The 25795-nt window shown below is 41.2% G+C and overlaps 2 protein-coding genes across 6 annotated transcripts in view; one reads left to right on the plus strand and one right to left on the minus strand.

Moving 5' to 3' along the window:
- The window catches only part of POLD3 (DNA polymerase delta 3, accessory subunit), an 83050-nt gene extending 79709 nt beyond the window's left edge, over positions 1 to 3341 (plus strand). For all 5 annotated transcript variants that reach the window (XM_081539609.1, XM_081539610.1, XM_081539608.1 and 2 more), the window contains exon 12: positions 1120 to 3341. In XM_081539609.1, coding sequence (XP_081395735.1) covers positions 1120 to 1322 — 203 coding nt within the window. In that variant the 3' untranslated portion in view covers positions 1323 to 3341. The remainder of the gene's footprint in view (positions 1 to 1119) is intronic.
- LOC145525807 (uncharacterized) lies at positions 1 to 25408 on the minus strand. Its single transcript, XM_081539616.1, has 8 exons — positions 25094 to 25408; positions 24868 to 24905; positions 24564 to 24651; positions 8677 to 8728; positions 7342 to 7413; positions 2721 to 2837; positions 1396 to 1497; positions 1 to 301 (listed from the first exon to the last, which is right to left on the minus strand). Exons 1-8 carry the CDS (start codon positions 25178 to 25180, stop codon positions 261 to 263), a joined length of 597 nt encoding a protein of 198 aa, XP_081395742.1. The 5' UTR covers positions 25181 to 25408; the 3' UTR covers positions 1 to 260.
- Positions 25409 to 25795: the final 387 nt, after the last annotated feature.

Here is a 25795-nt window from a genome sequence, read left to right on the forward strand (position 1 = left end):
TCCATTTTAATATTTATTATGCATATTAGGTTACTCTGTTCCGCTAAGAAAAGGTGTTCTCTGTTTTTCATCATTTGCTGAGAAAGGGTTTAGATGATGTTGGTTGTACAGCTGCTGCATCTCTCTGAAGTCACAGGAGGGTGGCATTGTACTATTTCTTGTGGTTGCACCGTGTACACTGCAGTAGTACTGAAGAACCTCTTCGGTTCTGGAACATCACTGTTGGAAGCCATTGTCTGCCTGTGCCCTGTGGAGCTTTCTTATAGTGACTCCTCACTCGTGTAAACTTTTTTAAAGTTTCCTGTGGGAAGAATTCAGTGAATTTTTTGGTAGGAGAAAAGGCAAAATATGCCCTTGGCCAACAAGGAGTAAAAGCACTGGTAACTTTCTCATTTTATCATTGTCTTTCCTTAAAACTATCAAGTTTGTCATCTGATTGAGTTTGCCTGAGATAGTATCTTCATGATGTAGACCACTACTAAATCTTGGGTCACTGTGAACCAAGACCTGAACAAGGGAGGAACTAACTAATCTTCAGTTCTGTGTACTTAGGATATGCGGACCCTCAGTGACATCAGGGCAGGGCTAGCCAGGAGGTACCATGGCAGTGAGCCTAGCTAGACAGGATGGGAACTAGCAGGTACAACCAAGATTAAGAGCAGGAAAACCAGAGATGGAAATGGCAGCACTGTGGGTCAGAGAGGTGAGACTGAAGAAGTCAGCGAAAGCATGGAGGTAGAAGCAGGTGTTTGAGATACAGAAGCAGATAGTTCTGATATGAGTTCAGGCAGTTAGGTAGCACAGACCAAGGCCCAAGTGCAGGATTTGGGCAATCAATGATACTGGCCCACTTAAAGTCATGGGACACAGCAGTGACAGAATAAGGGGTAATGTTGATTTTGAGCCACAGCTTGAGGCTGTGAGCTCAAGATACTACCTCCTACCTGAGGTGGGATCTGATCTCCCAGCAGTATTAAGCTGCGGTGATTGGTGAGCACACCTCCCTTGGTCAGTGGGACTGAGGGGACTGGAGTGAACCAGAGAGCCTATTCTCTCGCGAGAGCAGTGTTCTGAATGACTCAACCCACTCATATCCTGTTTTTCCCCTCATTCTGCCAGTGACTGAGAAAGTCTACGAGAGTGAATCCTGCACAGATAGTGAAGAAGAGCTTAAGATGAAGACTTCCTCTGTCCATAGGCCTCCTGCCATGGCTGTGAAAAAGGAACCCAAAGAGGAACGAAAGGGCCCAAAGAAGGGAACTGCTGCTATGGGCAAAGCCAATAGACAAGTGGCCATTACTGGCTTCTTCCAGAGAAAGTGAACTGCCATCTCTGTTAGGTCAGAGATGTGGTGTGGTCAAGGGACAAGCCCAGGACGTACAGACTCTCACTTACTGTGTAAGTTCATCCAGCGCCTCGCCTCACCTGTGTCAAAAGACTGTTCTTCCACACTGTAAGGTATATACGGCTTCTGGTTTTCAACAAAAAAGAAATCACCTGGACGCAAGAGGCAAAAGAATATTTGAAAAGCTGTTACCTTCTAATGACTTTTTAAGCACAATTTTGACCTGTCCAAGAGAAGATTTCACCCAAAAATAAATTGGAACGGGTTTCTGAATTATCACTGAAGCCATTAGTGGCTAATCCACTGTGTCCTACCCATCCTCTGCCCTTATCCATCCATGTATGGCTCAGGAAGTGATCCTCCTTGTTCTTTTGTATTCCGACTTGTACAGGTATTCTTTTATCCCTGAATTTTACTGGGTGTGTCTATCATTCCCCCACCCTACCTTCCCCACTACCACCCTTCTGTGTGAAGTATTTTCTGTAAGTCTTTTTAAGTCTTGACTAAGGCTGAAACAAAAATCTGCCTGTAATCCTCTTTTCCTCCATCATAAAGTACACTGACACCTGGCCACAGACCAGCATGTTACTTGTGTTCTAGCCCTTTCACAAAAGCTCTTACTCTCTAGACCTTTACTTGCAATTAGTGGTTAGGGAAAAGCCTGAGGCAGAGCACAAATAGAAAGTAATGATGTATTCAACCCCACCAGAAATTACTTAGAGTCAGCACTGATGATATTAGAGGACTTGTCATGTTGCTGACATAAGGTGTGCTGTATATTGCTCTTTGTGATTTTTGTCTCCTCTCCGCTTTCCCTTTCCCACTCTCAAGACCTGGAGAGGGAAAGCCACACAGTGAAATTAAGGCTAAAAAGAGAAGTCCCTTCTTACACACAGTGTACAACAGTTAAGTAAAATTTCTCCTTTTCAAGGAACCTGAATGTTAGAAACAGCAGTTTTCCAGAAAGGTAATGAGGAAGAGGTAAAGCACCTTGTCTGTCAGTGTCGCTCCTCTGTAATTTTAACTCCCCACGTGCTTAAAAGTAGAGTTTCCCCAAGAAGAGATGGAGAGAGCCAAGTCATTGGTGCATCTAAACATTTTCATTTTTTACTTGTGGAAAATCATTTATTCCAGTGAAAACTTGGTAGCAACTTCCTGTATGGCTGGACAGTGAGCTTGGGGAATGGAGGTGGTGTGGCAGTGACCTTGCACAGTGAGCTCTGAGGGAAGGAACACAGGCTCAGCTGCTGGCCTGACTCATGACTAACCGAGGAGGGATGTCTGACTTGCCTCTTGCTCCTTCCACCTTCGCCTGGTGTTTGTCGTAAGTGATGCAGTCAGCCATCTACTGTTTAAGGATAGGTTTGTGACTGACCTTGACTTAATAGGAGCTTCTTTAAGCAGCTGTCACCCAGGCCCCTCCAGCCAGGCACCCCATGGACTTGATTAAAACCAGAGGTTTGGGAGATGAGTCTCGGCGTTATGTCTACAACTTGAGAAGACAGAGGTTTTGTGAGCAAGCTGAGTAAAGGTTGACATATTCCAAACTCCTTTCTTTTTAAAGCATAAAAGGACAGAGAGTAGGCTGGAAAGGCTGAACTTAAACCTTTACAAAAAGATTTCTGGAGAGGAATCCCTTTTAAATGGTTATTTTTGTCATTGCCTCTAGTCATTTTTCTAACTAGAAATGGAAAATTAAAGAAAAAAGCAACAATCCAATCATTTAAAAAAAAATTACATTGGGATCTCTAATAAAATCACATTTTGAATTGGAAAACTCTGGTGCTGGTGGAATTCTGTCTTTGCAAGGATAATGCAAATCCTGTGATCACTGTGCCCAGTATGCTGCCTACACTCTGAGCCGTCTGTGAGGCTTGTTAAGTAGTAAGTACTGGCTGTTTTTTTTTCTTTTTGTAAAAAAAACAAAAAAAAAACCTACCATGTTATCACATGAGTTAAATAAATTTGAGAAGTTGTTTTAAAACAGTGCTTCAAACTCAATGTCTGATGAGTCTGTTATTTGACAGGACGGCAACAGTGCATGCAATTATTCAAACTCTGAACAGGAAGAAGGCTGGTTTTCAGTTTATATTGTTAAAATAGCATACCCATGGTCTGAGATGGACAAGTTATTTGCTGTCTTCATCACTTTCAGCCCTGTGGGAAATCTTAGTTTCAGCCAACCTCATTTTTTAGTTCCTTCAGAAGAAAATCTTGTCCTGATCCTGCACATTGTGTTAGTCTGGCTTCACCGCTTGCTGTATGACCGTGGGCAGATTTCTAAACCTCAGGTTCTTTATCAAACTAGAGCTCAGACAAGTTACCATGGATTGTCAAGAGTGAAGTAATTTATATACAGAATAAATTCAGAACACGTAGGTGCTTTGCAAATGATGGCTTCCTTCTTGATGTCATAAATGATGCAATTAGCCACCAGCTTCCTGAAGTGTTATCGAGGATATGACCCAGATGTTGTACTCTTTCAAAATCATCATTCTGGCTGTAAATGTAGTCAAAGAGGGAAGGAAGATTGTTATACTGTTTTATGCAAGGTTTTAGAGAGTATATTTTCCTACTGAGAGAAAGTAAGATTCACAAATGACTATCTTTACTACTCATGAAAACATTGTGCATCATGTCAGGCTTCTGTTGTGACCACTAGAATATAGAATCCTAGAAATTCTATAGAAATCCTAGTTTCTTCTACTAGTTGTCCTCAGGAACTAGTAGAAGAAAGAAGGAAGTAAAATGAAATTATAGCATCACATGGTGAGTGCAATCGTAAATGAGCACAGGGTCTTCTGAGAGCCCATGGGAGGGTGGGTGTTGGGGAAGTCTTCCCAAAGGAGAGAAAACTAAGCAGTTTTTCTGAAGGATGAGTAGGATTCTACCAGGCAAAGATGAAAGGATTTTCCAGGCAGAGGAGCATGACTTTTAGGGGAAAATGAACTGTTAGAATTTGGGAATAGGGAGGAAAATACACCGAGAAGTGAAGTCGGGGTCTTGCTAAGGAATTTGGATTTTATTTGAAAACTGTGGGGGCCAACTGAAGAACTTTAAGAAGAGTAACATTAGAAGTTGATTTTTATTTAAGCATGACAGCTGGCATTTTCTTTGATTTTGTGTGCCATATAGGGAGTGTTTCTACCCGTGCTCTCACATTGTATCTTAATTCTAGTGGTATTTAAAGTTCTAATGGAATTAAAGAAAAATGTCCTGGTTAAAGTAAGACTGCTTAATTCTGGCAGTCAGGATAGGCAGTTGCAGTATTTTCCTTTGTCTTCCTGCATCAACACAGCTTTCTCTAGCAGAAGTGATTTCAAGTTTTTAAAAAGTGATTTTAAAAAACTGGTAGTCCTCCTCTGACATCTCAGTGATATGTGCCTCTACTCATTTCCCTGAAAAAAACAGAGGACGAGTGGAACAGTTCTATTCCTTTTCTTTGTTTCTCTAAGAAGACATCAGTTATTATACAGGAGAGAGCTGCAGAGAAGGGCCATATAAGGAAACAAAATAGTTGCTCCAGGACCTGAGTAGAGTGAGTGCATAATAACGTATTTGCCAGAAACGTACTCTGTGTCAAGACTCGTTTTGGTAAACTTGTCTCCTTTCATTGGTTCTGGGACCTCACTATGCTGTCATGCAGCTTTTTACCACCATGAAACATTCTGGGGCTGCCTCGTTTTGTTGGGAAAAGGCAGTATTGCTTTCTGAGTTATTACCCTGGCGGCTCTGTAAATCAGCCCATGTTGTCACCATGCCCTCTCTGAAGGGCACATTGTACCCAAATGACTGCATTTAGGATTGACTCTTGCCACTCCCTGCTGCTTGACACTTCTCACCACTTGTGTCTGTGTCCAGTTTTTTTTCGTGTGTTCTTAAGTGAGGGCCACCCACAGATTGCCACCCAGGCTCTTGAGCCTGAGAAACTTGGGAAGGCTTCTGATCCAAACCCACCTTAACTCTAGAATTCCCCTTCATTTCAACCCCTAACTATCGTCTGGCTCCTCCACCACCTCTGCCCTTCTTTTTTCTCATTTGCTCTTTGCCAGACTTCTTGTTTCTTGAGGCTTCACTTTGGCTTCTCCCCCTCTTTTTTTTTTTTTTAACACTCAAAGTTCTTCACGGCTAGTCTCTTTTTCGGTCCTTTAGGCTTGCTTTCTCAAGGTTCTTATGTCTACTACCGAACTGCTCTTGAAGAATGGAAAAAAATCACATTGTTCAGCATCTACTTTGGGTCATTCAAATCCAAGGGGTCAAGGAGTTGTTGAATACTAGTTATATTTAGTCCTAGATAAGGTACTTGAGGGATTGCAAGAGATCAGAGGTTAGCATTTTGGAGTGGAGCATAAGCACACTAAATAGCATTGTATAGCAGCTGAGATGGTGCTTAGGTGAGTGGGAAGAGGGACTTAATTCAGAAGAGAACCGGGATAATCATAATGGGCAAAATTTATAGTCCCGTGTAAAGAATAACAAAGGATTTAAGACAAGAAACAGGCTGAGGGAGGTTCACCACTTTAGAGGATTTTTATCTAGCTGTTTGAACATGACCACTTACATAATCATGGTGTCAGTAAACCATGATAAAGTGAATCCTTACTGGGGTTATTTCCGCCCTGCCTTAAAAGTGAGAAGATTGACAAGATAGCAAGCATGTACCCAGGATTATTCCAAAAGGCAGGATCTACACATATTGGATCAGTGTAAATTCAACTCAAGTTTTGCACACACAAAACAATTTTGACATACTGGGGAAGCAGGGAGCTGTCATGGAAGCAACACAAGTTGGGAGGCAGTGGGCTCTGGATTCAAACCCTGTGCCAGGCACTGACATCAAATGAGGTACTCATCTCCCAAGAACTTGTTTCTTCATCTTTAGAATGAGCTATACCATCTACCGTAAAGGGTTGTTTTCAGGCTCTAATAAAATGATGCATGGGCAGTTAGACCCTAGTATTTTGACATGCATACTGTGCTAAGTCGCTTCAGTTGTATCTGATTCTGATGCTATGGACTGTAGCCTGCCAGGCTCCTCTGTCCATGGGTTTCTCCAGGCAAGAATACTGGAGTGGGTTGCCATTTCCTTCTCCAGGGGACCTTCCTGACCCAGGAATCGAACCAGCATCTCTTATGTCTCCTGCATTGGCAGGTGGGTTCTTTACCACTGGCACCACCTGGGAAGCCCCGTTTTGACATATATTTAGCTAGCACAAGGGCTTCCCTAGTGGCTTAGCTGGTAAAGAATCTGACTGCAATGAAGAAGACCTGGGTTTGATCCCTGGGTTGGGAATATCCCCTGGAGAAGGGAATGGCTCCCACTCCAGTATTCTGGAGAATTCCATGGACTGTATAATCCATGGGGTCGCAAAGAGTCAGACACGACTGAGCAACTTTCACTTCCACTTTAGCTAACACAAAACAGGACACTTACTGTGTGGCAGTTACTGTTCCAAGAATGTTGAATGTATTAGCTTTTTTTAAAATTGAGGTATAGTTGATGTACAATATTAGGTATACAATATAGTAATTCACAATTTTTAAAAGTTACAGTTTATAGTTATTATAAAATATTTGCTATATTCCCTGTGTTGTAAATCCTTGTGGCTTATTTATACTAGTAGTCTGTGCCTCTTAATCTCCTATTCCTATCTTGCCTCTTCCTCCCGGATATATTAATTCTTAATTCCTTACAGCAACCCTGAGACAAGTACTTTTTTTTTCTTTTATTCCAATTTTACACATGAGGAAACTGAAACAGAAATAACGCAACTTGTTCAAGATCACAGAGTCAGCAAGTGACAGGCAAGCTATCATTTTTGACAATTTGGCTTCAGTGCGTGCAGCCTTAACCACTATGCTATACCGCTTTTGGCTCTATATTAGTTCACACTTCCATACTGCCTGATTATGATTCATGTTCATTTTTACAAGTGAAACTACAGTTAGGTTGTTCAGATCCCATCCCAGGCTGTCAGATTTGAAGGCGATCTTACTGTTTATCCAACTCAACCACCCATCTTCTGCCTGAGTCTTCTCTATAGCATTCCTGCCAAGTGGTCTTGAATCTATAAACAAAGATTCAATTATGTTCAGTATACCATACTTACTAAATTACATAGTTAGATAAGTAAACTAATAAATGTTAGGAAGAATTTAAAGAGAGGCTAGAATGAAATTTTATGATTAATTTTTAGATCATCAGGAAATTCTTCTGAATAGAACATAGTTTGTTAAGTAATCCATTTAGTTGCTTTTAGTCTAAATCAAGAACACTGTTTTTTCTTGGAAAAGATTGGCCAATTCTTGGCCTTGCCTTTGACTTAACCTCTGTAAGAAAATCAAGAAATTTGGCATTTTTTTGCCCTGTTGAAGCCATGTTGAGTTCACAGGTAGTAAAATGGCTTCAGGACATTTGTTAGCCTCTGATGGCTCTGGATTAGACCAAGGGAGTCTTCCCCAAACCAGGTTTTCCTAAAAGATATGTGATGATTACATAAACAGCATAATCTGGTATTGTGGGGGTTTTTTTTTAGCATCTCCTGGTATGGGAGGTACAGGAAGCAGAACCATTTTCCTGAAACCATGAAGCCTGATAGGAGAGTTTCCCTTGTCCCTGTTAGTTATATTCCACCTTTTCATGTTGCTTCACTTGATATTATTTCACTCTTGTGATAAACCTCAAGGTTTTTCTCTCCCCTGCTTTGCAGAAAACAAGCCCAGGTCATTTATCAAGTATGCTCAACCCCCTTCCCAGTAAGGGGGCAGACTAAGGCTAGAACCAAGGTCTTCAGACTTCACATCATGTAACTTTTCCACTGTAGAGCAACTGCTAAGAAGAATGTGTTGGTCTTCTCATGAATGTGCCTTGAATGAATGCTTACTGATTTGCCCAACAGTCATGGCTGCTTTGAAAGATAAAAGAAAAGCACATGACAAGTTCTCTGCTTGCTGGAACTGAAAGTCATTGTAAAGGCCAAACATGTATGTCTTGTGCATCTCACAGACTTCTATCAAATGTTTACTATGTGCTGGATGCTGGGGATACAAAGATGAATTTCTTGCCCTTGAGGAATTAGTGGAGGGAGAGACATAGACAAATGTTAAAATGTGCTATAATGATAAAACAGTGCTTACTGTGGGCCAGAATTTGTGCTATATCTATTTTCTTTAATCCTCACAACACTTTTCATCTGCAAAGGATACAGAGGCTCAGAGTTTAAATGATTTGGCCAGTAAGTGGCTGAGGTGAGATGCATTTGTTTTCAATAATAAATTTATAATGAAAAATTGGAGGAACTAGAATACTTGAGTGACTGCGATTAGCAAACCTGTATAGGAAGCTGACTCCCTGTCAGATGGGTGTGTGGGCCAATGTGGAGTCTGGAACAAAAGGAGTAAAATGAATTACAACTTCAGAATTGTCAGATAGAGATGACCTTACTGGTGGTTCAGGTCACTAAATCTTTTGGCTACAGGCCCCTGCATCTGTCTTTACATAAGGGGAACTACATGAGTGGACTATACATTAGGCTGGAAGGCCACATCTCTCCAGCTGGTCCGGGAGGAGGGCCAGAGTTTAAACTCTAGGCTTTCTGACTTGAAACCTATTTTCTTTCCACTGTGTCATGTCCTCCCTCCGCTGCGTAAAGGAAGTATATGCCCACGGTCGGTGTGGGCCCAGAGAAGGGTTGTCTCTGACTGCCTTAGGGATTAAGGGTTCACAGGATGAAGTTCTTAAACTAAGAATAAAAGTTTGTCAAATGGGAAAGTGAAGGGCACCCCAGGCGAAAGGAACAGGACATATTGCATAAGAGGCACAGACACATGAGAAAGCACAGTGTGTTAATGGAGTCACAAAGGGTCAGATGTGACTGAGAACACAGACACAAGTGGTTTAGTGAGGGACGGAATAGTGGGTTTTGAGACAAGTAGGTAGGGGCCACATCACAGAGGCTTGCTAAGTAGTCTAGACTTTATAGGCAATAGAAAGCCATTGATAAATTGTAACATCTGATATTCATACATTAGAAAAATCGCCCTTTGTAGCCTGAAGAGAGAATCACCAATCTGAAATAGCTCATAAATCAAAGCCAAACTGCACTTGTATCTTGAGATAGAACAAGCAGACAAACATAATATGAAGTTGGATTTAGTTCAGTTTTAGGCAAATTTCTGTGATCCCCTTGGAAACTCAGGACAGGAGAGGATTGGGGTGACTTCAAATGTGGACTGAGTAGCCTTTTGCTGGGTCATCTCATGCTTGGAAATTCTCTGGCTTTTGCCTGAGCCATGGTGCTCGTTAAACCATGGAGATGGGATTGGTTCCACGGTTCCACTAAGGAACCATGTAGGCCATTCTCTGACGCACGAACACACACTCTGATTTAGACCTGGAACTGACTGTATCTCCCTGGAATTTTCTGGGCCAAAATGACCCATAGTCCCAGACTGGTCAACTAAACTCATCTCCTATGAATAATGAATAAATATGTCTAAGATTGTATTTACTGTACACCTATTACACACCAGGTGCTTTCATATACTTTATCATTTACTCATAATTTTGTGAAGTATAGATATCAGCCCAATTTTGTGAATTAAGAAATTAAGAGAGGCTACCTGGCTAGCATTGGCAGAGCTGGGGTTTGAGGGGCAGACTGAGGGTCCCATCACCATCCTCTCCTGACATGAGTTCTTTTCCAGTGGGATGGAACACAGTAAGCCGTCTTGCGTATTGTAATGAGGGTTCACATCAGGCATTCACTGAACAGCCATTATGCTTGGGACTGGACAATGATAGGCTTCTACTCTAGCAGTGAGGAGTTTTGGCTGCAAAGTCCTAGGTTTACCCTAAAATAAGGGACCAGCTATCCTGAAGCCTTTGCATGAAGCCCCCACCCTTACTTAGAATTGTGTGTAACTCACAGCTTAAGTTGTGAAACTTCTTAGCCAATGACACATTAGAAGCAGCTGAGCAGCTAGAAAGTGTCACTTTTTGCTTTCAAGCAAGTGAATGTCACTTCTTGGTTTTGTATTAATAGAAAGTACTTGGATTTTAGAGTTGAGACAGACTGAAGCTGAATGCCCATTCACTACCAGTGTGACTTTTCAGAAGTCACTGAACTTCCCTGAGCCTTGATTTGCTCATCTGTAAGATGAAGATAATATGAGTATCTATAAGCAGATCAGTATGAGGGTGAGAGACCAGGAAGTGTCCAGTTCATAGTGTTTGGTCAGTAAATAATTATCATTATTTTCAAAGCAGTGCTTTGGACTTTAATCTTACCTATGTGAGAAAAGTGAGTTGTCATCCTTCATTTGTTTGTTTTTCAGCTAACCTTTTTTATAGAAAACACATTGGCCTATCACATCTGGTGCTCTGCCAAAGTGAGGAGGGAGTGGTTCGAGTGGTCGGCCTTGTGATTCCGATCACCTGTCCGATCCTTGAGCCACCAGCACCTGTCCCTCTCGGTGGGCTGACGTGTCCTTCTGCATATGTTCTGAACTCTTGTTTCAACCACTCTTCTACTTGAAACAGTTTAGAAGAAAGCCAGGGGTCTGAGTGCATATTCTATTTCTCCAAAAACAGGCATCAGAGGCTCTTTTATAAGTGAAAAGTAAACAGATCTCCGGCGGCGAAGAGGCCTCCTCTTGCCTCCTCCAGTGATGGGGGCTGGGATGCGCACAGTCACGCCTGCAGTTTGAGCCCATCTGTTTTTTCTGTCTGCCTCCTGAGTACTGTCCCCTTGTGGTTTGCATCATTCCCAGAGACGAGCCAACTCCAACCTCCTCAATCCACTTGGTCAATAACTGTCTTATTTAAACACACTCCCTCTCTCTTTGGGCGCCAGATGTGAAGTTTCAAGGCAGTAGAGGCCAGGCTGGCTAATGCTGGAACACCTGCTTTAGCAGGCAAGCCAGTCAGCTGCTGCTTCTGATGATGTTGGCCCTTTTTCATGGACTTCATGAGGGTTTCACCCCACCAAGCACACACACAGGCAGCTGAAGGAGCCTCATAAATTATGGTTTTGTTTGTTTACTTAGGGCAGGCAGTGTGGTGTAGTGGAAAGAGTCTGCACTTGGAAGCAGAAAACATGGGTTTGAGTCCTCGCTGCCTATGGGATTTTGTCTTCAGAGCACCTCTTTCCTCACAGATATATAACACCTGAAATGATGATAAGTGCTATTTGTTTATCTGCTTATCTCCTCCACCACAATGTTGTCAGTCCTAGGAGGTCAGGGCCTACTTTGGCCATAGTTGCATCTCCAGCACCTAGGACAGTGCCTGGAACATAGTAGGCTCTTAGAGAAGATTTCTTGAATGAATGAATTCTAAAACTACCTCTTCCACCCACTGGCCATGTGATCTGGGAAAAGTCATTTTACCTTCCTTGGGCCTTCATTCTGTCAGCTGTAAAATGAAGCCATTAGATCTCTATCCCTGAAGCTCTAAGATGATAAGAGTTCGTTCATTTAAAAAAGTTACTTTGGAACTTCCCTGGTGGTCTGGTGGCTAAGACTCTACACTCCCAAAGCATGGGGCCAGGGTTCCATCCCTGGTCAGGGAACTAGATCCCACATGCCAAAACTAAGAGTTTGCATATGCTGCAACTAAAGATCCTACAGGCCATAACTAAAGAACCCCAACACACCACAATGAAGACAGAAGATCCCATGTACTGCTACTAAGATCGGGTGCAGCCAAATATATATGTATGTATATATATATATATATATATATATAAAGTTACCTTGTATCTCTGGGATGGACACTCTGCCAATCCCTGAAAATATGCAGTCATGAATGAGTCAGAAACAGAACCTGCCCTCATAGAGTTTTGAAAGGGAGAGGCGACCAAATAAATTATGGCATGCACAGGTATTTAAGGACTGCTGTGATAAGACCCACAAAGGATCTCTAGAGGCCACTGTGACAAGATGTAATGGGCCCAACTATGTTGGGGATCATCCAGGTTGCTATCCCAGCAAGAGTGACATTTAAGCTCAGACTTTACAGATAAGTAGGAGTTGGCCAGGCAAAGGGGGTAAAGGATTTCAGGCACATGTGAAGGCCCTGGTGGGAGAATGTGGCTGGGGTGCAGTGATTGACAGGAAGATTGTACCCAAGCTGAGGCCAGAGAGGTAGGCTGAGCCAGACTATTGAGAAGCCTGTGACTGTGGAAAGGACTGTGTCATTCTAAAGGCAAAGGGAAACCATGGAAGACAAGACCTGCCATTACAGAGAGAGCCCTAGTACAGTCAAAAGGGAAATCTGTACCCCTTCCTTCCATCCTAGGATAGGTGGACAGATAGCACCCCATTTTGTAGATAGGGAACCAGGCCTAGGGAGGCCAGGTGACTTACCAAGACCACTGGGCATGTCAGTGGCAAAACTTCATCTTTGACCTTTCAGTCCACTCCTCGCTCTATAGCTACAGGGACAGGGAACAGGAACAGCTATAGGAAGCAGGAAACTCGCCGAGGCCTAGGAGGAAGCTGAAAGTTGCCTCACATGGGGTCTGGTCATTCACTGACAGTGAGGTACTCAGGTGTGTGGCTGCTGCCTCTTAGAATGTGGTGTGGTTCCTGCAGATATAAGTGGAGGGTCTGTGAAGCTGATAGAACCCTGTGGATTGGGGGCAAAAAAGTACTAAGAAGGGACTCCCCTGATGGTCCAGTGGTTAAGAATCCTCCTGCCAATGCAGGGGACACGAGTTTGATCCCTGGTCAGGGAAGATCCCATATGCCATGGAGCAACTAACCCTGTACTCCATAACTACTGAATCCACATTCTAGAACCCATAAACTGAAACTACTGAAGCCTCCATACCTATAGCCCATGCTCTGCAACAAGAGAAGTCACTGCAATGAAAAGACCTTGCACCATAACTAGAGAAAGCCCACAAGCAGCAATGAAGACCCAGCACAGTCATAAAGAAAGTAAGTACTGGGAAGGAAGAAAACTCCAGTAGAAGCTGAGTTGGTAGGGAGATCAGCATGAGTGACCACTGCCAGCAGACTCAAGAGAGTATCATAATGGGCTTGTTAGCTCCCCGAGTAGGGTTATGGGCCCAAGAGTCAGAGATCTTGGTGCTCACTACCCACACTTGGCTGGTGAGAGAGGCCTGTATTTTTGTCTCCTACAGGGCCCTGCAGACTACGCTCTGGGTATATTTCAGAGCCAAGCTGACTTTTCAGCAATTTACTGTTGATTGAACAAATGTTTAATGTGGTGCTAGGGGAAATAAATTGAAGATCAGGATGACATGGTTCATGCCTCTACAGAGTTTACAATCTAGTGAGGGTTAACTGTTGGTAAGAAATATAATAATTACAATATTTAAGAGAAGGGCTATGAGAGAGAAGTACAGGACACCATGAAACTTCTTGATTAGAAGGGGCCTCAAGTCGAGACTTGGTGCATATGGTAAGGATGCAGGGGAAATTTCAGTGAGGACAAGGACTATGTATACCTTTTTCACTGCTAGATCATAGCACCTGCTACATGATGCTGTGCTCTGCTTAGTTGCTCAGTCATGTCCGACTCTCTGCGACCCTATGGACTGTAGCCTCCCAGGCTCCTCTTGTCCATGGGATTCTCCAGGCAAGCATACTGGAGTGGGTTGCCGTGCCCTCCTCCAGGGGGGCTATATGATGGGCCTCCATAAACACTTGATTAGTGAATAAACAAAAGGAGAAGTGAATAAAGTGATGCCGATTTCTAAATCAGTAAGCCAAGTTGTGGATATAAATCAAGTTCCATAGTGGCTGCATCAACTTACCTTCCCACCAACAGTGCAAGCGTGTCCCTTCTTCTCCACACCCTCTCCAGCATGGTTTGCAGACTTTTTGATGGTGGCCATTCTGACCAGTGTAAGGTGATATCTCATTGTGGTCTTGATTTGCTTTTCTCTAATAATGAGCGATGTTGAACATGTTTTCATGTGTTTGTTAGCCATCTGAATGTCTTTGGAGAAATGTCTGTTTAGGTCTTTTTCCCACTTTTTGATTGGGTTGTTTGTTTTTTCTGGTATTGAGTTGTATGAGCTGCTTATGCTGCTGCTGCTGCTAAGTCGCATCAGTCGTATCCGACTCTGTGCGACCGCATAGACGGCAGCCTACCAGGCTCCGCAGTCGCTGGGATTCTCCAGGCAAGAACACTGGAGCCATTTCCTTCTCCAGTGCATGAAAGTGAAAAGTGAAAGTGAAGTCAGTCGTGTCCAACTCTTCGTGACCCCAAGGACTGCAGCCCTCCAGGCTTCTCTGTCCTTGGGATTCTCCAGGCAAAAGTACTGGAGTGGTTGCCATTGCCTTCTCCAATGGCTGGTTATATATTTTGAAAATTAATCCTTTGTCAGTTGTTTCATTTGCTATTATTTTCTCCCATTCCAAAGGCTGTCTTTTCACCTTGCTTATAGTTTCCTTTGCTGTGCAACAGCTTTTAAGTTTAATCAGGTCCCATTTGTTTAATTTTGTTTTTATTTCCATTACTGAAGGAGGTGGGTCATAGAGAACCTTGCTTAGATTTATATCATCAAGTGTTCTGCCTATGTTTTCCTCTAAGAGTTTTATAGTATGAAGATTACTTAAAAAATTAGGAATAAAACCACCGTATGACCCAGCAGTCCCACTCCTAGGCATATACCCTGAGGAAACTAGAGTTGAAAAAGACACATGTATCCCATTGTTCATTGCAGCACTATTTACAATAGCTAGAACATGGAAGCAACCTAGATGCCCATCGACACATGAATGGATAAAAAAAGTTGTGGTACATATACACAATGGAATATTACTCAGCCATAAAAAGGAATGCATTTGAGTCAGTTCTGATGAGGTGGATGAACCTAGAACCTGTTATACAGAGTGAAGTGAGTCAGAAAGAGAAAGATAAATATCGTATTCTAACGCACATATATGGAATCAAGAAAAATGGTTCTGAAGAATTTATCTATAGGGCAGCGATGGAGAAACAGACATAGAGAATAGACCTATGGACATGGGGAGAGGGGAGGAGAGGGTGAGATGTGTGGAAAGAGTAACATGGAAACTTACATTACCATATGCAAAATAGATAGCCAACAGGAATCTGCTGTATGGCTCAGGAAACTCAAACAGGGGCTCTGTATCAACCTAGAGGGGTGGGATGGGGAGGGAAATGGGAGGGAGGTTCAAAAGGGAGGGGATATATGTATACCTGCAGCTGATTCATGCTGAGGTTTGACAGAAAACAACAAAATTCTATAAAGCAATTATCCTTCAATAAATTAATTAAAAAAATAATAATAAAGTTTCATACAGAGAAGAAGGCAGTGTAAAGGCCTGGACAGATTAAGAAAATAGTCCAATATGGCTGAAGCAAAGTCAAGAAAGCTCAGAGTGGCAAGATTCAAGGCTGAAGAGGTTTAAAAGGAGGTCAGGTCATGCAGAGGAAGAAACAAAACAAAAAATAAGAAAGACACTAGTGGCTGAACACACACACACAAACAGGGAAAGCCAACAACTCAGGTGGCCTGAGTTTGCAGTGTTGGTTGGGGCAAGCAAAGGACCAGAAATTTAATAGGGATATACCAGGAATGAGCCAATATAGTGGGCCTTGATAAACTCCCAAACAGCTCCACCAAAACACAGGAAAGACCAAAGAGTGCCCTGGCCATGCACATATTCCTGGTAGAACTTAAGGCCATGTAAACAGGTAGAGGGGACATGAGCACACTCAACAGAAAGTAAGAGCTGGGGCAGATTTGTAAACTGCTATGATTTTGGATGTACTTTCTAACCCACACATTAGATTCATCATAGAACCAGTGAAGAAAACAAAAATCTTATGGGCTTAGGGTGTTTGAATACAACCTCTAACCAGTCACTGGTTGACTACTTAGCAATGCTGACACAGAGGCAATCCCTAGGAAGCAAGGGTTAAAAACAAAGTCAAGAATTCAAGAAACAAAACAAAAATAAGACAGATACCAATGGCTGTACACTATAGGTTCCACAGATTTATTCCAGGCAAATTACTAAACCACCAAAAACAACACAACCCCTAAAAGAAGAAAGAACAGATTTCAGAATTGCTAAAATATATTATCTAACAAACACAAGAAATGAGATATGCAAAGAAATAGGAAAGTTGATCCATATTCACGGGGGAAAAGCAGTCAATACAACAATACACAGATTTGAAAACCTTATCAACCAATTTTACCTGATTGACATTTACAGAACACTGCACTCAATAACTGCAGAATATCTGTTCTTTTCAACTGTGCATGGAAAATAAGCCATGCATCTTTTTACAAAATTCAACACCTATTCTTGATAAAAAGGGAAAAAATACCCGCAATTTTCCAAAAATTAGAAAAAGAACAAAGCATTCTAAATCTGTAAAGCAGAATGTATGTAAAACCTGTGGCTAATTATATACTTAATAGTGAAATACTGAACACTTTCTGATTAAGTTTAGGAACAAGGTAGTAATATTGGCCATTATTAATTCATTCAATATTTTATCATTGGAGGTTCTGGCCAATAGAATAAAACAACTAAATAAGAGACATAAAAAAGGAAAATATGCCTTCAAAACGGAGAAGTAAAATTTTCTTTATTCTCAAAAAACATGATCATGAACATAGAAAAACCTAAGAAACTCTAAACAACCAAGAAAAACAAAAAAAAACTATGGAGCTAAGTGCATTTAGTAAAGTGGTGAGATACCAAGTCAACATACAAGAATCAATTGTATTAACATACATTAGTAATAAGCAACTTAAATTTTTTAAAAATTTAAATACTATCCATAATACCATTGAAACAAAATATTTAGGAATAAATATAACAAAATATGTGCAAGACCTCTACATCAAAAACCATAAATACTGAAAAGAGAAATTAAATTCAAAATTAATGGAGAAATATCATGTTCATGGATTGGAAGAACCCAGTATGTTAATTTGTCAGTTCCCCCCAAATTGATAAAGAGGTTCAAAGCAATATCAAATTTCTAGCAATCCTCTTTTAAGAAATTGACAAGTTAGTTCTAAAATTTATAGGGAAATATAGAAGATCTAGAATATAGCCATCCTGAAATAGAACAGAGGTAAAGAATTTACCATTACAAATGAGAATAATCAAACTAAATAGTTTTTGCACAGCAAAGGAAACTACCAACAAAATGAAAAGGCAGCCTACTGAATGGTAGAAGATATTTGCAAATGATATATCTGACAAGGGGTTCATATCCAGAATACATGAAGAACTCATACAACTCAGCATCAAAAAAACAACCAACCAATTTAAAAAATGAGCAGAGGACCTGACTAAACATTTTCCCAAAGACACATATATGGCCAACAGACACATGACAAGATGCTCAGCATCATCAATCATCAGGGAAATGAGACACCAATGAGATACCATCTCACACTGTCAAGATGGCTATCCTCAAAAAGACAACAAATAATACATAACAGTGAGGATGTGGAAAAATAGGAATGTTTGTGCACTGTTGGTGCTATTGCAAATTGGCGTAGCCACTATGGTAAACAACATGGTAGTTTCGCAAAAAATTAAAAATAGAACTACAATACAATCTGGTAATTTCACTTCTGGATATTTTCCCGATGAAAATAAAAGCATTAATTCAAAAAGATATAGGCACAGCACTGTTCATTGCAGCATTGTTTATAAAAGCCAAGATTTGGAAAGAATCTAAGTGTCCATTGTTAGATATATGGATAAAGATGTGGTGTGTGTTCTATAATGTTTTATAGAACAAAACTGAAGCAGACTCACAGATACAGAGAACAAAAAGATGGTTGCCGGAGGGGAGGTAATAGGGGGATGAATGAAATAAGCAAGAGAAATTAAAAGGTACAAACTTCCAGTTACAAAATAAAGGAGTCATAGGTGTAGAGCATGGGAAATATAGTCAATAATATTATAGTAACTTTATATGGTGACAGATGGTAACTAGACTGTGATTATTTTGTAATTATAGAAATATCAAATCATATAATGTGTACCTGGAATTCACATAGTGTTGTAGATCAATTACACTTCAATTAGCAGCAACAAAAAAGGACATGTAACCACTGTTTTCTAAGATGTTCTACAGTAAATAATATTTACATTGTTATAATGATGCAAAAGCTAATTATCAATATAATTAAAATTATGATAAAATTTGGAGAAGAGGATGAGGAAGGAGAGGTGTAGTTATTAAGTCTTTATCTCCTATAACATTTATAAATTTAAAAATTACTTTTTTCTTTTCTTTTTACTGTATATATATGAGATGATAGATGTTAATGAAATGTGGTATAATCATTCTGCTGCTGCTGCTAAGTTGCTTCAGTCGTGTCCGACTCTGTGCAACCCCATAAATGGCAGCCCACCAGGCCCCTCCATCCCTGGGATTCTCCAGCCAAGAATACTGGAGTGGGTTGTCATTTTCTTCTCCAATGCACACATGCATGCTAAGTCGCTTCAGTCGCGTCTGACTCTATATGACGCCATGGACAGCAGCCCACCAGGCTCCTCTGTCCACAGAACTCTCCAGGCAAGAATACTGGAGTGGGTTGCCATTTCTTTCTCCAATAATCATTTTATAATATATGTAAATCAAACTGTCATGCTATATGTTTTAAATTTATACAATGATATATGCCAATTATTTCTCAATAAAATTGGGAAAAAATTTATATGGAAATATAAAAGATCTAGAATAATCTGTGGCCCATCCATGTTGTCACAAATGGCAATCTTGAAATAGGACATAGTTGAAGAATTTACATTACCTGATCTCTAAGCTTACAGTAATGCCACAGTAATCAAGACAGTGTGGTACTGGTATAAAGATGAAAAAAATAGATCATTGGGCAGAATACTTAGTCCAGAAATAATGAGTAGTTAATTGATTTTCAGGCCTCCCCAGCAGTAAAGAATCTGCCTGCAATGCAGGAGATGCAGGTTCAATCCCTGTGTGGGGAAGACCCCCTGGAGGAGGGCATGGCAACCCACTCTTGTATTCTTGCCTGGAGAATCCCATGGACAGAGGAGCCTGGCAGGCTACAATCCATAGGATCACAAAGAGTCAGACATGACTGAAGAGACGTAGCACGTACAACTGATTTTCATCCAAAGAGCAAAAGCAATTCAATGTGGAAAGAAGTCTGTTCAACAAACAGTGCTGAAACAATTGGCTATGCAAATGTTTTCTAGAAGAAAACATAGATTATTTTAATGATCTTTGGCTAGGCACAGATTTCCTAGGCAGGTCCCAGAAAGAAATAATCATAAAAGAGAAGTCAATAAAATAGCATTCATCAAAATTTAAAAGTTTAATTTAAAACTTCTGCTTATCAAAAGACACCATTAAGAAAATGATTAGGAAAGCCATAGAGTAAATAGTCACTATACATTTATCTATAGCCATATCTATATTGACAAAGGAATTTTATTCAGAATATATAAACAACTCCTACAACTCAACATTAAGAACACCAAGTTAAAATCCAATTTTTAAAAAGTGGGCAAAAGATAAACAGACTCTAAACAAAGGGAGATAAACAAATGGCCAATAAACACATGAACAAGTGCTTAATATCATTATTTATCAATAAAATAAGTGAAAACATCGTTGAGATATCACAACACGCCCACTAGAATGGCTAAAATTTAAAAGGCTCGCAACACCTAATGTGGTGAGGATGTAGAGTAAGCAAAATACATTGCTGGTGGGAGTGTAAAGTGTAGTGATGCAATCACTTTGAAAATTAGTCTGGAACTTTCTCATAAAGTTAACATGTACCTAGCAAATGACTCAGCAATTCCACTTGTAAATATTTACCCAAGAAAATGAAAACATATGTCCATATAAAGATTTTTACACTAATGTTCATAGCAGCTTTATTCCAAAACTGGAAACAACCCAAATATCTATCAACAGGTGAATGGATAAACAAATTATGCTATATTCATATAACAGAATACAACTCACCAATAGAAAGGAATGAACTCTACCAAACATTTAAAGACTTCACACCAGTTTTGCCAAACTCTTCCAAAAATTCAAAGAGAAGACACTTCTCATTTCATTCTATGAGATCACTGTTACCCTACTACCAGAAACCAAAGACATCACAAGCAAACTACAGACTAGTACCTCTTATGAGTAAAGATGCAAAAACCCTCAACAAAATACTACCAAACTGAATCAGCAACATATAAAAAGAATTACATGCCATGACCAAGTGATATTTATCCTAGGAATGTAAGATTGATTAAACATCTGAAAATCAGTTACTATAACATCTTGTCATTAGAATAAAGGTTAAAAACTACATGATTATCTCAATAGAGTCAGATAAAGTATTTGACAAAATCTAACATTGTTTCATGATCTAAAAATAAAAAACACTAAAAAAAAAAAAAAGAATAGAAGGGAACGTCCTCAACCTGATAAAAGTCACTGACGAAAACCCATGGCTAACATCATATTTAATGGTGAAAATCTGAAAGCTTTCCCTGTATGATCAAGAACAAGACAAGGATGTCTCTTACCACTTCTATTTAATGTTGTACTGGAAGTTCTAGCCAGAGCAATTAAGCAAGAAAAAGCAATAAAAGGGACCCATATTGGAAAGAAAGAAGTAAAATTATCTCTATATCCGGAAGACATAAACTTCTAGTAGAAAATCCTAAGGAATCCACTAAAAAACTAAACCTAATAAACTAGTTCAGCAAGATTTCAGAATACAAAATCAATATACAAAAGTCAATTTTTGTATTTCTACAAACTAGAGGTGAACAATCTAAAAATGAAATTAGAAAAGTTCCATTTAGAATAAGTATCAAAAAGAACAGAAATACATTTAACAAAGAAATGTAACATTTGTATTCTGAAAACCATAACACACTGTCAACAGAAATTAAAGAAGACCCAAGTAAGTGGAAAGATACCCCACTCTCATAAGTCAAAAAATTTAATATTGTTAACATGGGAATGCTCTCTACACTGATCTTCAGATTCAATGCAGTCTCTATCAAAATCTTTTAGCAAAAGATGGCTTTTTTTTTTTTGCAAAAATTGACAAGCCAATCCTGAAATTTATATGCATATATAAGGGGCCATAAATTGTCAAAACCATCTCAAAATGGAAGGTGAAGTTTGGAGTCTCAAATTTCTTGATTTCAAAACTTATTACAAAGATAAAGCAATCAAGACAGCTTGACGCTGGCATAAGGATAGACATATAGATCAATGGAACAGATTTCATAGTCCAGAATTAAATGCTTATATTTATGGTCAACTGATGTTTGACATGGGTGCCAAGACACTTCATGAGAAAAGAATAGTCTTTTCAATAACTGGATATTCACATGCCAAGAAATAAACCTGGGTCCCTTTCCTGCATTATGTGTGAAAGCAAACTGAATAGCGGCTGGAGGTAGGGGTGAATGGGGAATTCTTTAATATGAGTTTGCCTCACAAGATGAAAAGTTCTAAAGATTGATTGCACAGCAGTATGAATGTACTTAACACACTGGACTGTGTACTTTAAAATAGTTAAGATAGTAAATTTTATGTAATGGATATTTTATAATTTAAAAGTTTTTAATAAAAAATATTTAACTCAAGGGGGATTATAGACTTAAATATGAGGGCTAAAACTATAAAACTCTTAAAATTTTATAAACTTGGGTTAAATAAAGCCTGCTTAAAATACCAAAGGCATAAATGATGAAAGAAAAGATAGTTAAACTGGACTTCAAAGGATGCTTTCAAAAATAAAAAGATCACCCACAGAATGGGAGAAAATATTTGTAAATGATTTATCTAATAAGGGAACTGCATTCAGAATATATGATGAACTGTTACAATTCAACAATAAATGAATAACCTATCTGAAAAATGGGCAAAGAATAGGAATAGAATTTTTCCAAAGAAAATACACAAACAGCCAATAAACACATAAAAAAAATGCTTAGCATCATTAGTCATTAGAGAAATGCAAATGAGAATTACAATAAGAAAACACTTTACACTCACCAGAATAGCTTTAATAAAAAATGCAATAACAAGTGTTGTTGAGGATATGGATTAACTTGGAACCCTCATGCCTTGCCCGTGGAAATGTAAAATGGTGCAGCCCATTTTGAAAACCATTTGGTAGTTCCTCAAGAAGTTAAACATATAATTGTTACCATATGACCCAGAAATTCTACTCCTAGGTAGTGATACATATCCAGAAGAAATAAAGCTTATGTCAAAACACAAACTTGTACACAAATGTTCATAGCAGTGTTATTCATGATAGCCCAAAAGTAGAAAAACCTAAATGTCCATCAATTGATGAACAGATAAATAAAATGTGGCATATCCATACAACAAAGCATTATTCAGCCATAAAAAGGGATGAAGTATTAATACATGCCACAACATGGATGAATCTGATAAATCTTATACTAAGCAAAAGAAGACAGGAACACGAGACTGTGTATTATGTAACAACGGGATGCAGAGTAGACTGAAAAGGTATAGCATACAATCAGTATCTGCTGAATGAATAAAGGAATTAAGTTAAATGCCCAGAACCTGGCCAACTGGATTTAGAAGATGAAAGAGAAAAAACTAAGGTAATGCTGAGTTTTCTAAGCTGGGTGAATGAGGAGCAGATGGAAGCATGAAAGATACCTGGAGAGACCTAGTAGGCTCTGGAGATCTTGAGTCTCAGAGGGAAGCACAGATTGGAGTCATTGACTTACAGGTGATAGTCTTGGTTAGATGATGGTTAAGTTTACCAAGGCAAAAAGTTCAGAAATAAAAAGAGCCAGGGGCAGGGGTGCACCTGAGCCTTCTGCCCTTTTTTTTTTTTTTTGGAAGAAGTTGTCTGAGACCCTGGGCGTTCAAGTGACAAGAGGGATGTGTGGTGCAGGGGACAGAACCCAGGGCTTGGGTCTGAGGACCTATCTTGCTACATGACCTTGGGAAGCTGATCTTACTGTTTGAGGCTCAGTTTCCTCACCTGTAATCAGGGACAATAATGCCAGCTCTCTCTCCCTCCCCAAACTGTTGCCTGGACTAAAAAGGGAGAAAGCATAAGAAAGTGCTTTGTAAACTGTAAAAGACTCACCAAATGTAAGGGATTATTATTATTGCAGTGGGAGATGCAGAAGGCCAATAAAATGGATTTGGTTGCAGTAAGCACAGGGGTTACTTTCTGTTTCTTAAAAAAAAAAAGGTGGGGGGGGAGAAAGAAAAACCAGCAGCAGCAAGTACTGCCAGGTGCACAGCGTAGTTTTTCCAACTTTGAGAAGCAAATAAGAGACAGGGGCCAACTGGCTCATCCCAGGAGGCCTGTCTTCACCAATTGAATCTGAAATCATGGCCCAAGGAATGGCTGCAGGCACGGGCCCAGGACAGCAGGCTCTGTCCTGGCCAGGCGGGACCCAGGGAGTGTGGGGCCAATGGAGGTTGTCCACATGGCCAGAGACCTGGTCCCTGGGACCCTGTGGGTTGGAGCTTCCGGCAGGCCCTGCCCAGCCAGATGTCCTCCTTAGGGTCCCAGGTGGCCCGTGAAGGGTGCTGCCCTTCCCTAAGGCCACGTTTGGAAGCACCACTTCAGGGTTAGGTAGAGAGATGACCATGGCTTCACCATGAAATAGGCCAAGCTGGGCTCCTATGACTCTCCAGGTGGCCAGTCTCATTAGAGCCCAGGGCCGCCCTGGGCCTGCCAGCACTGCGGGACAAAGTCCAGTGCAGGAGGCTTGAGGGAGCTGCTTCCAGTTCCTTCCAGGCCCAGAGACACGTCTCCCCAATGCCTGGCGAGATGTGAGCCCCGGTAATTTATGTGCCAGCCTGGAGACTGTCCCCTCAAACAGCACCTCTGAGGCAGTCACACTCTCTGCAAAGCTTCTAGGCCAGGGCGAGAGAGAACCTCAGCCACCACCTAGTCCAGCCCACTTGCCCCCTTTTTCAGCTGAAGACCTGAGGCCTGGAGAGACAAGAACCTACTGGAAGGTCAGATCAGGGGAGCTTCTCTGAGGCTGAACTATGGTGCAGAGAGCAGAAATCAGGACTCCAGCACCCCTGGCCATCTACCTCTCCCCATTACTGTTATTTTCTAGCCTCTTTCCCTCAAGACCACTGCTCTTTCACCTCCCTGAGCTGCCTGGCCATCCCTACCAGCCTGAGGCTAAGCCTCTGCTTCCCTACCTGTCTGGTGCACAGGCCTCCCTGGGCAGATGACGCAGGGGAAGGGGTGGGGGTCAGGAGCCCCTGATCACCAGGTCCACTTCTGCCACTATTGAGGAGGAACAGGCACAGAAGGAATGTCACCTTCTGCAGAATGACTCTTCCATTGAGGCCCTGTGCTAGAATTTCTTCTGCCCTTCCTGATGCTACCTCCCAGAGCATCTGTTCTTCCCTTCAAAGTTCATCCTCCTTCCCCGAAGCCCGGCTGAGGACTTAGACCCAGCGCCATGCCCCCTGCATGCACCAAGACACAGACACAACTTACCAGCACAGTCTGTCCGGTTGAGGAGACACTAGAATGCCCTGCTGCCAGCATGAGCAGTATATGAGGGAGGGAAGAACAGCGGAGAGGCCCGGGGATGGCCCCTCTGCCCCTAGCCCAGCCCATGAGGGAAGGCCTCAAGTTCAGTGGGAGCTTGAGGAGACAATTCCTAGGGCACAGTGAGGTGAGGAGGGGGACAGGCTCAGGGGATGGTGCGGGGTTCACGTGCCTCGATCCACAGGCTGAGCAGGGGTGAGGCTGAGGCCACGGGAATAGAAGACAGCTGTTGGCAGGTCCACAATGTGTTTTCCAACATCACCAAACAATTAACGCAATTTTTAAGTCCTCTACCGTCAAATCCCACAGGTGAAGGGCTCCGATCCACAAGAACACCCCCACCTGTGCTGCTGGCCGATTAGCTGAGAGTGGGTGGTCCATATAACCTCCTCCTCAGGTTCACTTAATTTTCTGGAGTGGCTCACAGAACCCAGAGAAACATTCGCTAATGTTTACCAGCTTATCACCCACTCCAGTATTCTTACCTGAGAATCCCTTGGACAGAGGAGCCTGGTGGGCTACAGTCCATGAGGTCACAAAGGGTCAACATGACTGAAAGCGACTCAGCACAGCACAGCACCAGTTTATTAGACAGGGCATTATAAAGGATAAAAATGAACAGCCAGATAAAGAGGTACAAAGATCAGGGTCTGGAAAGGCCCCAAGTGCAAGAGCTCCTGTCTCCATGGAACTGGGGTGTCCCATCCCCACCTCCCAGCATGTGGACATGTTCACTAACCCAGAAGCTCACTAAACCCCGTAGTTCAGAGCTTTGTATATAGGCTTTATTATGGAGGCACAGTTGATTGACTCATTGGTCATCAGTGATTGATTCAAACCCTAACCCGCGTCCCCTCCCCAGAGGTCAGATATG

Source organism: Giraffa tippelskirchi, chromosome 11 (genome assembly GCF_054371585.1).
Source record: "Giraffa tippelskirchi isolate mGirTip1 chromosome 11, T2T-mGirTip1v1.2.pri, whole genome shotgun sequence".
Lineage (NCBI taxonomy): Eukaryota > Metazoa > Chordata > Mammalia > Artiodactyla > Giraffidae > Giraffa > Giraffa tippelskirchi.